This window comes from Nipponia nippon, unplaced genomic scaffold (assembly GCF_047370975.1).
Source record: "Nipponia nippon isolate SJK-2023a ecotype South Korea unplaced genomic scaffold, ASM4737097v1 scaffold_6, whole genome shotgun sequence".
Taxonomy (NCBI): domain Eukaryota; kingdom Metazoa; phylum Chordata; class Aves; order Pelecaniformes; family Threskiornithidae; genus Nipponia; species Nipponia nippon.
The window spans coordinates 56891502-56906966 of record NW_028262380.1 but is presented as its reverse complement, the minus strand read 5'-3'; the positions used below and the strand labels follow the sequence as shown (position 1 = coordinate 56906966).

At 35.9% G+C, this 15465-nt stretch overlaps 1 protein-coding gene across 6 annotated transcripts in view; it reads right to left on the bottom strand.

The window, feature by feature from the left end:
* GSTCD (glutathione S-transferase C-terminal domain containing) overlaps positions 1-15465 on the bottom strand; it is an 84034-nt gene that overhangs the window by 54566 nt on the left and 14003 nt on the right. For all 6 annotated transcript variants that reach the window (XM_087737784.1, XM_087737785.1, XM_087737789.1 and 3 more), the window contains 2 exons: positions 11181-11435; positions 10388-10481 (listed from right to left, as the gene is read on the bottom strand). In XM_087737784.1, the coding sequence (XP_087593910.1) occupies positions 10388-10481; positions 11181-11435 (349 nt within the window). The remainder of the gene's footprint in view (positions 1-10387; positions 10482-11180; positions 11436-15465) is intronic.

Below are 15465 nucleotides of genomic sequence, written 5' to 3'. Positions count from 1 at the left end.
CTAGGGCAGATCACACTCAAATGCTATCTACACATAGCCAGCTTCGGCCAGTGACTGTCAAGTGCAGACACTTTGTAAAAGTTCAGTCTGACTAATCAAGAACATGCTTTAATTTAACTGTCAGACCTAAGACTACTGTAAATTTACAAAAACAAATCATTAAGAATTGCCTTCAGTTCCCAAACCATAAATCCCTAAAACATTTCAACTGGCAAATTGCAGCATTTAATTTTAATTCTTTAGATATGTTCAGTAAACAAACACAAACCACAGTGGGACTAAAAAAAGCCTCCACTGAACTTTATATACTGTATTCTATAAAACAAATCTCTCAGAAGCCTAATAAACTCACATAAATTAACAAGGACTTGTGAATTGTAAAACCATTCCTCTAGAGATCAAACTTCTTCAAAAACTGAACTCCTGTTATAGGGAATATTCAATATGAAGGGCTAAGGCTTCAGTAATTCTGAGGGTTTACACTTACTGCACAAAGCAAGGCACTAAAACAAAGGTGACACTTTTCAGTATGATTATGAGCCATATGGAAAGTCTGTCAGTCATCCTCACCACAATAATTTCTTACAGAACAGGCCAAACACCAATGAGAATGTGTCCTGAATCAAAATGCAGCTGTTAGAACTTGGTATTATTCTTCCTAGTATGATTTTTCAGTAAGATACACTAGAAACTGCTGGTTTTTTCTTTGCAGATTTTAAATATTTCAGAGGCTGTTAAGCATGTCATTTAGATCAAAACATCACTTAAAAAAAATGCAACAGACTTACTTCGAGCAAACATAAATGTACTGAATTTGTATCCCTCATAATGCAGATGCATTGTTTTCATGAGGCACACAAACCTTCTATGTTTTCAAGAAGTATTTGTTTCAGTAAAACATTGCACCCAAAAATGATTATTACACACTAATTTAACTTAATTATGTAACAGCTTTGCCTCCTGTCTCCAAATAGGCATCTTAAAAATACAAAATAATGCCATGCCTTCGCTTCCCTTGTTTAGTTTGGTAACCGAGACAATCACAAAAGAAAAATGGAGGGAGAGCACAGTAATAGTAGGAACAGTGTACATTGCCATGGACGAGTCATCTGGTTTGGTGGCAAGCATAATTTATTATTTCCAGCTACACATAAAGAATTTTTTCTCTAAAAATTAGTAATTGCACTCAAACTCCCACCAAAATTGTCCTCAGGCCAACTATGCAATGCTATATACTGGAACAGTCAATGATACCCTAGCTAGGGTATCATCAAAAGATCCAAAGAAGTCACATATGAAATCTAAAGTTTTGCAAGAATCCTCCTTTTAAGATAAGTCACGTAAGAGTGAAATTGCAATAATAAGCTTCCATTTTCTTAGACTTATCACCTCAAATACCAATATTGCCTACATTCAAGCCATGAGCATTTCCCTTTCTTTGTTACTGAAAATTATTTACTTCTCAAGTATTTATTAAGAATATGAGGCAACCTGGCTCCATTGACATCACAGGTTTTCCAGATCTTGACTTGCAAAATACAATACAATCATAAATTTGGTTTAAATGTATTTAAATGAGTGCAGCAAAACTGTAACTTTAAGGAGAGGTTAATGAGAAGCAGCTTCGGTTGAGTTTCCGTTGGATTGTTACCCATGTGGCTTGCAGGCAAAGAGCTGTCTGATATGGAAAAATCAGTTGAAGGATGAGTTCCTGCTTCAGGATGCTCGAGATACTGAAATAGGCTACAAAATATTTTAAAAAAATCTTCAAAGTCTTTCAAAAAGTTCTGACAGGCTTGGAAGGGAAATAGAGAACTTTAAAGTGTTTCTTTTAACTCTTTTTGTTTTATAGAATAAATGACTGCCTGGATCTCATTTTAGAAACACTGTTGCTTTTAACATTTAAAGTAAAACACATAATTTGCATCTCTTGATTAGCAAGTATTTTAATAAAATACCAGATTCCCCAAAACAGCTTTGATTTTTATGCATCATGTATTCGCATCTCAGAAAGCATCTCTCAAGTCTAAAATACTCCAAAGGTAATACCGATATAAAAAGCAGAACAAAATAAAGTAACTGTGACCTATCTTCACAAAATAATCCTAGAAACAACTTGGATATATTGAATCAATCTTGACAACAATTTCAAATCAAATAACTCTGCATCTAATAAAGCATTTATTCCACAGTTATTATGTTATTCTGTTCTGTTAGCAATTACAATCAATTTTAATATGGACCCAAAGTCACAAACTTTTAAATTGGTTAAAAGATAATGACATCATTTAATGTTGTTTTCCTTCAATGTTTAAAAAAAATACGTGGCAACCATTAAAACATCAGTAATCTCTAATCACGTGAAGTTGGAGAATAGTTGATAGTCATTTGGTATAAGGGTAAAACCCAAGAAATCAACACTGTGTCCAAAATACAGGGAACTCAGTTGGAAGCCAGGCTTTTCAATGGCTGATGGATCAAATCAAGAATCTCATCATAGCTCACTCATGTCTCCTCCCTCCTTTCATTAAAGCTAACTTTGTATATGATAAACGAGGGCTAAAAAATTTTCAGAATTTTCTTCTGCCAAGTTACGAAGTCTCTGTATCTTCCCTGTTGAGAGGCCATGCTACATTAAAGTCTTTTACTTAATATCAGTTCTGGAAGCTAAAGCTAACACTGATCCTCCAGAATTGTTGTCTTAGTGGTATCACTAAGACTGCTTAATCAAAACATCAGTTGATTCCACAGGACTATAACACTATGTTCTGTGTTATTGTGCTAGCCTGTGTTATTTAAAGGTTCTTAAGTTTTGAAGATGTTTCTAAACTAAAATTGTAAACGTTGTTTTATCCTTGTTGGTCCATCCGCTATGTTTAACAGAAGCTCTTTTTAAAAACTGCTGTCCTTCATAACTTATTCTTTCACTTTAGAATATCCAATTTACAGTTTAATCTCCATTCTGAAGAAATAAAATTATACTGTGAACCCACAACTCTTCCTTCAACCAGGTATCTTTTAAACATTATTACTATTCTATGAATCTTTCTGCTTGATACAAGCAATTAGGAATTTACCTTATATCCAGAATCAGGCAGGAGACAAGTACGGATGATCATATAGCTTTAAAATATATGAATTGATGAGTTTAAAGAGTGTTAATGATCTAAAGAAACAGAGTACAGAGGCATTTATTACTAGATGAGTATTTCAGATCCTATCCAGATAAAAGATAATAGAGTTATTGGCTGAGGTAGGGGGGTAGGAGGAGCTGGGGAGAGTTTGGGGACCTGAGAAGTCATTTTACAAAACAACATCCTAGTGAATAGGTAAACGAATTTTAAAAATAGCCTCACAACAACTTGTATATTTAGCCTTCAAAGAAAGACCAGAAGTTTTATCTCAACTGTAGACAAATTAGCTGATGCCTTCATAAGATAGGCACATTGGAAATCAAGACTAGAGATCACTCTGAACAGTGACATTCGTCAAACCTGATGAACAGGCATCATGGGGAAACTTGTTTTGATTGTGCTAATTTGTCTTTTGATGAAGGAGCTGCAGCTCCTAAGCCAGACTATATTTGTATTGTTAATTTGTAAATGGAAAAAAAAACTTAAGTTGATGTCTCACAGAAAGCAGATGAGGAAGTAAAACTATTGAACTGAATTCCTCTGCATACTTTATTTACAAATACTTTCTCAAAGCCTAATGCAAATTTCTTATACAATGTCCTACAAAATCAGTGTTTATGGACAGAGGAGGAAAGGAGAGTAAGTATGAAGAGAGAGTATGCAGAGTAGCAAATTACTGACAAAGTACTCAGTATCTGCAAAGCACTTATGATGAATGAACTCAGTCCTTGAAAACTGACCCCAGAGGACAAACCAAATTGCTTTGGAGTAATATACATAAATGGGATCGCCAAGATCCATGGTTGTCCAACTATAAAAACATTTTTGAGATCCACATCTCAGTGAATTTTTATTTAGCAGATTCATTTTTGCCAATAAAGGAACACACTCTTGCCTTCGTAAGATATTTTAACAATTCCAGTGCAACAAAGTGTCAGCCAAATATCTGTAATTCATTTTTCTTTCTGCCAGAAAAAGGTATCTATTACAGTAACCCTATGTTATGTTGGACAGTACGTTAAAAACAAAACTTGGTTTGCAAACAATTAATGCCACAAAGAAAACATGAATGCTAGCTCTATGTGACAATTGTGGAACACAAAGATCCTACTTCTAGAGAGAAGCAAGTTTCACTGCCTTGGGGTTTCAATGATGCATTTTTAAAGAGGATAAGACATTGTGACAAACAATTCCTCTGCAGACATATACCATCAAGAGCTGCCTTTTTTTTTTCTTTTTTCAGTGAAACACAAACATAGTGGAAATTTCCATCTTTCCATATTCTTAATTCATTAGAAGTTTGTTTAAAAATATTTTTAAGAAAATTTTCTATTCTTCATCTGGTCATACATATTGTGATGTCAATTCTCAAAGCCGCGTACTAAATTCCCTCATAATTTCTTATCATACTCAAATGATTTGAGATAACCATTCATCAGAAATTATGTTCAAACAGTGACACTTATGTTTTTGTCAAATAAAACAATATCCCAATCCCAAAAATGTAGCATTTCCTTTTGGGAAAAAATTATCACCACTACCAAACATAGAAAAAGGTGGCACAGTAAGAAGAGCTTCATCCTCATGTCACTATTCTTTCTGTAATTCAGACAAGCTATTTCTAATTTGAACATTCTGTACTCTATACGTACATAAATAACTGAATATGGCACCTTTAGTAAGATTTATATTCATGCATGTATTAAAATACTCCTATTAATAAAAGCAGGCCTCTCAAAAAAAGAAAAAGCACTGAAGATCAAATTCTCAGCTGACATAAATAATTTAGGAAAAGACAACATAAAGGCAACCTTTTAAATATTATATATCTGTATTTCCTGAATTCTGTTTCTTCCCCCCCCCAAAAAAAAAACATTTACAGTATATTATGAATTATTCTGTGGCTTATAAATCAAGATAACAAATCTCTTCTCAACAACCATTTAAGGGACAGCCTTCTCCCTGAATAGTAGATGTTGGGCTTTCCAAATTTTGTCTTGTTTTAAAAGCTAAGCATTCTAAACATCCAGCAACTTTCTCAAAACTCTGTAGGCTTGAATGCAAACAAGGGGCAAGTATCAATCAAGGTATCATTTTATTCAGGCTAACCTTTCTGTGACAGTTTTACATAGTCATTTAATTTGGCCATCAACTTGCTACTGATCACAAAGCAAGCATAAATCAAACAAACTTGATCAGAGTCAATTCTGCACTTCAGCCAGGCAAGTATGCATTGCCTTGCAATGGATTAACACCCTTTCGTACACCTGTGCACTGGATACAGAAGATGCGAAAGGGTTTTTCTTTTTCCGTATTAGCTTTTTTAAATTCATACATGGAAAATCTCACCTCCTGAAGTCAAAGACTTGTCCAAATCAATTCAATACTAGGAATCAATCAATTTCTTACTGGGAATAACGAAATATATAAAATACTTGACATGCTTAATTGGGAGTTGTGTTTATACACAATCCATTAAAATGCACTTGTTTAGGAAAAATTGGCCCTATGAATAGGACCAACTACAAAGTTAAAGGGCTACATGTTTTCCATTAATTGGTAAGAGCAAGCTTCACTTGTAAAGTGTATTAATTAATTTTGATCTAGCTTTATTTATTTGGCTACATTTTTTAAACTAACTTCCTCCACCTCAAACTCTTCACAGATTCTGTAATTGAATCCTCTATCTCCTATTGTGCATGCACTCCTAGTTTTTATTATAGTGGTCTTTCCATGTTTACCCGACAGTAAGTCATATTTCAGCTAGAGGAGCTCTTTTCTGACCTACTACAATTCCTTCATTTAAGAAAAAATATTTTTATGAGGAAGAGGGCATTACTCACAAGCCTACAGAATGTCATTTACTACTTGCTACGTTCCTTCTGTGAGCAGTTTCACACTTTGGAAAGAACAGTATAAACTTCTTCATAGCTAATCACTACCTTTGTAAGTAAATACCATCACGTGCACACTCTGTCAGTCCAGCTGGTAATTTCAGAATGAGATACCACAAATAAAGCACTTTTCTTCTTTTAAGTACTTCCTGCTTAACAAGTATTTCAACTTATGAGAGAAGAAGTACTCATTTGTGAAACTGTGGGTCAGTTATTTCTCATTCTTGAATTTCACAATTGGGTAAAAAAACTTAAATAAATAAAAAGCTGTTTTAAAGAAAAAAGTAGAATCCTGTTAAAAAACATAACCTTTCTGCCTTTTTTCGTTCCACAGTGAACACAATGCTTGATGAAAAAATGACAGTACCAAAGACCTACATCCCCATATATCGTCAAAATAATAAAGCAGCAACAAGGGTTATCACTCCCCGCCCCCACATACACACACTTTCCCCCTCCCCTTAATGTGCTTTAGGTGAGCCTGAAGGAAGCACCTCTAATCATAACCAGTCAAACTGATCTTGATATCCACAAGCCTTTGCAACCAATAAGAAATTAACCTGAAGGCAAGGAACAGTTTCACACACACACAGCACCAGGAACACAAGGAAAGACTCCAGGGTTGACTAAAGTTCCAAAAAGGATAAAAAATTCTTTCTACTGCTGCCTAATATGAACTGTGACACCCCAGAAAAGATGCCCCATTTCTTTGTTGGTCACAAATCTAATTAAACATAGCCTCCTCTTTCCCAGACCTCTCATTTAATCAGCAGTAGCACAATATTTCCATTCAGCATTCTTACTTCAACAAGCCCCTCTTCCCAAAATTTCAGCCACCACCTTGTCAGGAAAAAAATTAAAACATTTTCTATGCTGACATACATCATGTGATTACTTCCCTGTACTGCTGATCCAAGTACCTAAGTTTCCTTCACGCTCACGTTGCGACCACCTATCGTTTCTATTCTGACCTGCCACCCTCTTCTTCTACCACCTGTAGATATTTGCAACCGCATCTACCTTTACGTCTATGGAAAGCCCAACACAACCAAGCACTGAGCTTGGTTATGACCTCTGGGTTGATTCTACTGACAACTGAAGTATTTACTGCAAATACTGCAAATAAGTATTTCGTTAAATGTTTTAATGGCATACAAGTTTCCAGTATTTGCCCCTAATATAACTTAGAAATACTACATTTTCTTTTGGGGTTTTGCACAAATTAATTCTTCAATATCAAGAGGTGCATCTAGCCAGCCAGACTTGGTTTGTGTGCTTTTTGGAAGAAACAACGAAGTGCTGAGGGGTTTTGGCTTCTGTATTTAATAGACAGTATCAACATATTTCTGATCTAAATATAGATTTGGAAAACAAGCTTAGAAAAAATACAGGTAAAGTACCAGCCAAGTTTCTATACAGTAAACTACAATAGAAACCAGCATTTACAACACATTTTGAAATAAATGAAATACTTGGTGTTACAAACTTTCACTTTTTGAAGGAATTTAACAACTACTCAACAACTACAATATCCTAGAATATCAACAGTTACAGAGGGCACTAAGATACTATATTTCGGGATATTTTGCAATGTTTCAAAAACAGTCCAGATGCTCACAAAGCCTTACAGATTCACACATGTCTCAAGGCCGATACATAAAACTTTAGAAGCCAAATATGTTAGAATTAATTGACATAATGGCAGGAATTTAAAACGCTGGAGGATATCTAAAATGTAAACATGAGTCCATTTTGGGTCAATCAAATACCTTTTAAAAATTGCATCAGGACTAGAACTAACAGATCTTTAACTTCTGCTTCAGAAATACGACTAAGCAAATGAAATGCAAATCATGGTGTCATAATCTTCAGTTTTGCAACAGTAAATAATCCCTATTAAAAAAAAATGAATGAACCTAAGTGTATAATCTAAATAATACATTAGAACTGCAATCATCAGTAATTCTTTTCTGTAGTAAATAGCTGTGACAGCAAGGCGGTCTATTTAGATTTACAGACAGACTGAACAATTCAATCCAAGAGCTTCCACATACGTATAACACAAATTCTGAGTTATCTGATCTGAGACAGAGCAAAAAAAGTATATCATGTATGCTATTAAATTAAGATTTGACAGCAAATTAAATATATTGTGGATCAAAAAAAAAAAAGAGTTTTAACTGAAACATTCTCTACTTTGTCTCAACTGCTATGAACATCAGCAAGAGGAAATTTATTTACCAGTTATAGGGGTAATCTGCTTGAAAGCTTGAATTGCATTACTCAAATCCAGTTTAAAACACTGTCAGATTCAGTGACTATTTTCTTAGCATGCCAGGTAGGATTTAGTAGCAGAATATTAAGAATCCAATTTATATAACAATGATTAGGCTGCACTAACAAGAGTCAGGAAACAGAGAACAGGACCACTTAGAACAGCAGAGGTAAGCATGCAGATGTATGCAACTGAAAAGCAACATCAGTTCTCATATCGGGAAATTTCTTTTTGTCCCATGTGACTCTGTTGCTCCTGGACTAAAAGCACAACCATTTGGAGTTTCCCTAAATCAGAAAACGGCATTAGCATCACTGTGATCTTGGATGGAGGGAGGTGAAATCTCTCTCTTGGCACCTGGTTGAGCTAGCAAATCTTCCTAAAAATTGAACTGAAAACCAATTTCTGGTATCAGTGTCATTAGTATCTATTTCAGCAAACGTGAAAAAAGAGAGTGTGAGTACACACGTATGCAGGAAGCAGCAGGAGCTGATTTTTTTCCCAGTCAAACCAAGTCCAAGAGACTCCTTCCAGCACAAAATTTCCAAATATACATTCATTATGTGTTTTTGTACGTTATGCATCTTTTTCAAAATTTTCTTTCAAATAGAAGAAAAGAAATATCTTGACAAAAGTATGAACTAAAACTTACAGCCAAAAACCTGAGCACTGGAAATAAGCAAAAATGTTTATTCACTTCCAACAAAATACTGGAACTTGTCACAAAAATTCAATGCATATAATCGTCCCTGAGCATTTCAGCAGTCAGACTACAAAGCCATTTTAACAGTATAGTAACAGTAAAAAGTATATCTAAAACATCCACATAAAATCTGAAGAAGTATGATGTAATGGTGACCCAAGTTTTGGCTTTTTTTTTTCTTCCATGCTAAAGAAAAGAAAGGATCAATAATTAAGGCAGGGTGTGCAACTTCCCAGTGAAGAGTTCTCTCAGGACAAAACCAGGAGAAAACAGCTCATGTTAGAAGGATAGATACTTATATAAAACTATAAATCTACTCATGGTACACATGAGGGTTTTGTCAGGGCTTTGTGAATTACACACAGATCCAAAACAGAGGAAACCAATTTCAAATCTTAGTCTTATTTTTATAGCCTGTACATCGTAGATGGGAATACATGTTTGTATTCACGCAGTTAGATATTAAAAAAAAAAAAAAAAAAAAAGAGTATTTTGTAGAAATGCCTATAGCTCTTCAGTGATTCCTAACATATTCTGTGAGGAATTTCACATATTGGTCATTGAAGAGCATCTATATGTTGCATGTATATTTCTGTATTCTTTAAATCAGAAGTTCTATGCCACTGAGGCTAGACTGACTCCAGAATCTAAGTTATCTTATTTACACAAAATAACACAAATCTTTTTCTTCTCTGCAGAAAGGAGTTACTGCCCCCTAACTTCTCTACTGTCTGGCAGTATGTATAAGACCTTTTAGAGGAAACTCTACTCTGTGCTGGAAGAGGCATTCAATATTCCTAACACTGATGAAAACAACAAACATTGTGATAAATCATTTTTTTCCATTGTAGAACTATAGCCACTAGGCAACAGGCTGTTCTTCAATCCAGCGATGCAAACAACCTCTACAGGGCAAGGAACACTGCCACAAAAGGGAAGACTCACTCATATGTAGCTATCAAACTTAGCTAATGAATATTATTTTAATCAGAATAAAATGAACTTGTGCTGCTTCGGGAGACACAGCCCATGTACAACATTCATGCTGATTATATTAACATCATGTAGTCAGAATTTACTGTTCTAGATATGAAGAAAAGTTCAGGAAAGTGGGTAACAGTGGGAAAAAATATGGTTCAGGAATCAAGGTCAAGCTTTTATTCCCGGTTTGGTAATCAGTTGTTGATGACCTGAGGGAAGTCATCTCACCAGGTGTCTGTCCCAAACAGGCTGAATTTTACAACAGATTTAAAACTGCTTACCTGTTTTACAGAGCTCTGCAATACATTGAAAAGTGACATATTTTCCTATGAAACAGTTAAGTAGCTTCACCAAAAGAAAGCACTGTTAAATACATACACACATACATAAAAACTCTTACCTTCTCCAGGACTGACTGCAGATGGTAGATTGGTCCAGTCTAGGGTCCAGCTGGGGCACGGATGAGGAGAAAATTTTGCTTCAATACCATTTTCCTGTGTGAAAGGGGCAAAAAAATTAAGACCCTGATCCTTTACCCACTGAAGTTGGTAGCAAAATTCCCACTGAATTTAATGGCATCAGATCAAATTGTGCAACACTTTCAGCCTAACTGAAACTAAACAGGAAGCTGACTCTACATTATATGGGATTCAAATTATGTATTTCTCTCATTTTCACAAGAAAGCCTTGTTAATTTTCTTTAGGAAATGCTGTCAGCCCCTATGCAAAAAATACTGAGAGTTATGGAACATGATGGAGAGTTTTCTTTAACAAAACTCATTACGGTTCACAGATGTTCAAAGCTCTAATCAAATAGCAAAAAAACAACAGAAATGACAGAATAATGAAGCCAAACAGAAAAGCAATGGTTTTTGTCATCCTTTATACAAATATCTTTAAAAGAGGAATACAATAGTGCAATTCAAACAAAAAACTACTTTGATTATTCAGAATTATTGATAGGGCTTCCAGCATTCCTATCTTTGCTCAATTCCTGAATTGATCAAATATCGTAGCAGAACAAAAAAGTAAAATCACTCTTAAGTCAATGCATATCAGACAGAAGACAGGCAAAATGTATTAAACTGTTCAAGGCTGTCAGACTTAGCTTCTGCAATTCTAATAAATTTCACCTATTCCAAATCAAACAGAATATTACTATTAAAAATAACTCATTAAAATGCTTAAGTTACCATTAACTTAGTCATAGTTGGCCTTGGACCACCTATAAAATTACTGTCTTCATTCTCCTCTTCTAATTCATCAGGAACTGAAGAGAGGTCTTGTAGCTCTTCCTCTGGAGCAGACATCAACTCTGGAAGCTGGAGAAGCTCCATATTGCATTTGCTAGCAGCCTGCTTTACTCCAGGTACTTTTTGAACTCTTTGATACCAGCTGGATATCAGAGGCAAATTTACCAGATTTTTGCCTTGTTTTTTGCTGGAAACCTAGAAAAATAAAATGGAAAGGTTACTTGCTACTGTAAATTTCTTCCTACAAGCCACAAGGTGGCAAGAACTACAGAAGTGAGCTCAGCTCCATGCTGAGCATGCTTACTCATAGCATGATACTAATGCAAAAAACGAGCTAGTTAAGAGCTCAAGCCTGCAGGTGGAATTTCCAGTTGGCCATTTAGACTTTATCTGCAATTCCCATTTGCTTAATAGGATGAAAAGGTTCACATGACCCATTTTAATCCTAATTTCAGTCAGTAACAGGAAAACACAATTTAAATAATCTTAATTATCTGCTACTCCCTAACAGCTCTTTTGCCAGTAACTGCAAGCCTGAAATATCTTTGAATATGTGGTAACAGCAAAACAGGCACAGGCATACATTGTCCCTGGTCTTTACTGAAGTCTTTGCACTACATCTGTGACTTTTTTTTCACTAGCACTGAATCCAAAACTTTTTTTTTTAAATCACATATTTACTCAAACTTTTTTACCATCTTAACTTTGTATTTTCATACAAAAATGGTAACTAGTACATTTCTTTTCTGAATTAAGTATATATGATCATCAGATGAAGTGGCCTTCAATAGAAATTAGAATTTTAAGTGTAAAAAAAAAATTCTTAAGTAAGAATACGATGCACATATTCCAAAAAAAGATACCCAAATCACATTTCTAGATGAAGACCAGCTAATTCTAAAAAGGATGCATTTGATGAAGTGAAGTAATTTTTGTTCAGGTTCCCAAATGTGTTAGAACAGCGAAGACCCTCCTCTTACAGCAGACGTTGTGAAGCCTCCATCCTTAAGAGACACTCAAGACCTGACTGGACACAATGCTGGGCAACCAGCTCTAGTTGACCCTGCTCTGAGCAGGGGGGTTATACAAGATGATCTCCAGAGGTGCCTTCCAACCTCAGCTATTCCAAGCTCAATTATGCTGTGATGCTGTGCCTGCTTTAAGCAGAAAATTAAAAAACAAGATTACAGGAAAACGCAGAAAAGGCCATGCAAAAACAGTGCTCCTCCACATATCTGTTCTCAGTGTGGAAATAGGAATTGGTAAAGAACACCTGAAATGACACAAAATTTCAAGCAGCTTTCTTGCATGCTCTGTTTATAATGTTCTTAGGGTAATCACAAGTAATTAGTAATAGCTAGAGGAGCAAAAGGAGGATGAACTGTGTAATTTTAGTATCTAATTCAATATCCTAATAGTAACACAGGCAGAAATACATTGATTCAGTTAAGGAAGAAGTATTTTGGAAAGCAATTCTAAGAAGCACTGTTGCACTTGATAACAAGTGTTCCAAATTGTATTTTAAAAAGTGAATAGTGGTTCCTCCCAGATGGAGAACAGAGCTTTTGTTATTCTTCTATTAAACAGTTACAACTAATAGGAAGTGTAACAAAGCTAACCTCAGAAAGATAACAGAAATGGAATGAGGTAATGAAAAACAACTCTTCAGCTTCATTATCTTACTTTTGGTAATTACAATTACAATCCGCTAGTCAGGTCTCCTCATATTTATCGTACGCTACTTTCCAGACACATACCTATTGAAGACTTCATTATTATTCACACCCTAAAGAAAAGTGGAAGTGCAACTATAATGATTTTTTTAAACACAATCCAGGAAGTCCAGTTATATAAGTGATAAATAACATTTTAATACAGAATTAAACTCCGGCACTTCCATCAACAAGAGCAGTTTCAACCCACTGCCTGCAAGAAGCTTTCAGATGCAAGTTATTAAATTTGGATGATAACTGTAGGAATCAAAGTATAATTGCTTAGAAAACTGATAATTCACCAGAGAACAGAAATAAAGCAGCATTATCCCAGAGCTCTCATAATTTAGGTAAAAATGAAACTGAAAGCCAGTTTTTAGGACAATCCTTGGTGTGAGCTAACAAAAATGTATCATACAATATACTGTTTGCAAACTGCAGATCACCAGGGCTCAAGGGTCACACAGGAAAAGCAAATAAATACAGCATTCGCAGCTGCTCACAGTACATCTACAGAACAATTTCAATTGGATTGCTGAAATCAATTAAGCATCTGATCCTAGAATCTCCTCATGCCTAGCACCAGTAAATCAAATATTACTTTAAAAAGTTATGCTCTTCTTTTTTAAAAAGGCCTTGGAAAAATAAAGACAACTGAAATACATTGAAGTTTTTAAAATAGTAGGAAAGCATTTTGTCTTACTACTTTTGTTTAGTAACATCCATACAGAAGTTGCTGTTAATCCCCAATTATGTGATTTGCAAAGCAAACAAACAAAGCAGAGATGAATTAATAACCATTTCTGTAAAATAACTCATCATCTTAATTCAAAGGTAGCCATATTAACCTACTTCTGGACACCCATATTGCTAGCATCATACAGAAATCCACTGAGGATGATGATCTTGATTAAAGAAGTTACAAACTGGACATTTGTCACATGTTAATGTTCGTTAGTAATTATCTTGATTTTAGAGATTGCTTCTATGAATGTGACTGACAGCATCTTCTCCAGGAATTCCATTTGTTTTCAAACACCAGAAGGCAAATTTGGCAAAACAACTTGCAAAATCAAAATGCAAATACCAACTTCACTCAGAGCTCTTCCTGGCAACAGACACCAGCTTAGCTATCACTCTCCCAGTAACTGCAGGAATACTGGTAGCACGCAACCTCCTTGTATCAAAGCAGCAGTGCAGAGAAGGGCCTGGGAGTCCTGGTGGACAACAAGTTAACCACAAGCCAGCAATGTGCCCTTGTGGCCAAGAAGGCCAACGGTATCCTGGGGTGCATTAGGAAGAGTGTGGCCAGCTAGTCCAGGGAGGTTATCCTCCTCCTCTACTCTGCCCTGGTGAGGCCACATCTGGAGTCCTGTGTCCAGTTCTGGGCTCCCCAGTTCAAGACAGACAAGGAACTACTGCAGAGAGTCCAGCAGAGCGCTACGAAGATGATTAGGGGACTGGAGCATCTCTCTTATGAGGAAAGGCTGAGAGAGCTAGGTCTGTTTAGCCTGAAGAAAAGGAGACTGAGAGGGGATCTTATCAACGCTTACAAATATTGTAAGGGTGGGTGTCAGGAGGATGGGGCCAGACTCTTTTCAGTGGTGCCCAGGGAAAGCATAAGGTGCAATGGGCACAAACAGAAACACGAGAAGTTCCATCTGACTATGAGGAAAGATTTTACTTTCAGGGTGACACAGCACTGGAACAGGCTGCCTAGAGAGGTGGTAGAGTCTCCCACTCTGGAGATATTCAAAATCCGCTTGGATGCGATCCTGTGCAAACTGCTCTAGGTGAACCTGTCTTAGCACGGGGGTTGGACTAGGTGATCTCCAGAGGTCCCTTCTAACCCCAACCATTCTGTGATTCTGTGTGATTCTGTGCTTTTATTGTCAGGGGACATAAAGACACAGTTGTCATTTCCTTAATTCTTTTCTGTGTATACATCCTCATAAAACTAAGCGCATAGATTGTGCTGGGCAAGACTCTCACACAGGTTTGCCACAGAAGTTTTTCCCACTGTAAAACTGGTTTTGAAGCTGAGCTCAAGTCACTCGCACTACTAAGCCCTACCTCTTTCCAGAGGTGAGAAAAGGGTAGAGGGAGAAAAGGGGGGCTAGGGGGGCATTAAAAAAAAAGTAAATAAAAATCAAATTGCATGGCTTTATGAGTCTCAAAACATATTTTGATATATGTTCCTAATCTAGATGTTAAGATACTTCTACAAAAGAATCTGCAAGACACTGGCACTTACCAGATAAGTGCTATAAAAAAACAACCACCAACACACACATACACAGAATCTCCTTCTCAGGCCCAGATAAATTTTGTACAAAGTAAGAGATCCACCACAAAAGATTCAATAACCAAGTGACTAAGGCTCTCCCTACAAGAGGGGCGAGATAAGCTTTTAACAGATCATTGATCTTAAGGTACAGCAACATGAATATTCTACTGATTCAAATTACAGTTGAGTTGACACACCAATAGCCTGGCAAACTGCATCCTGGAGT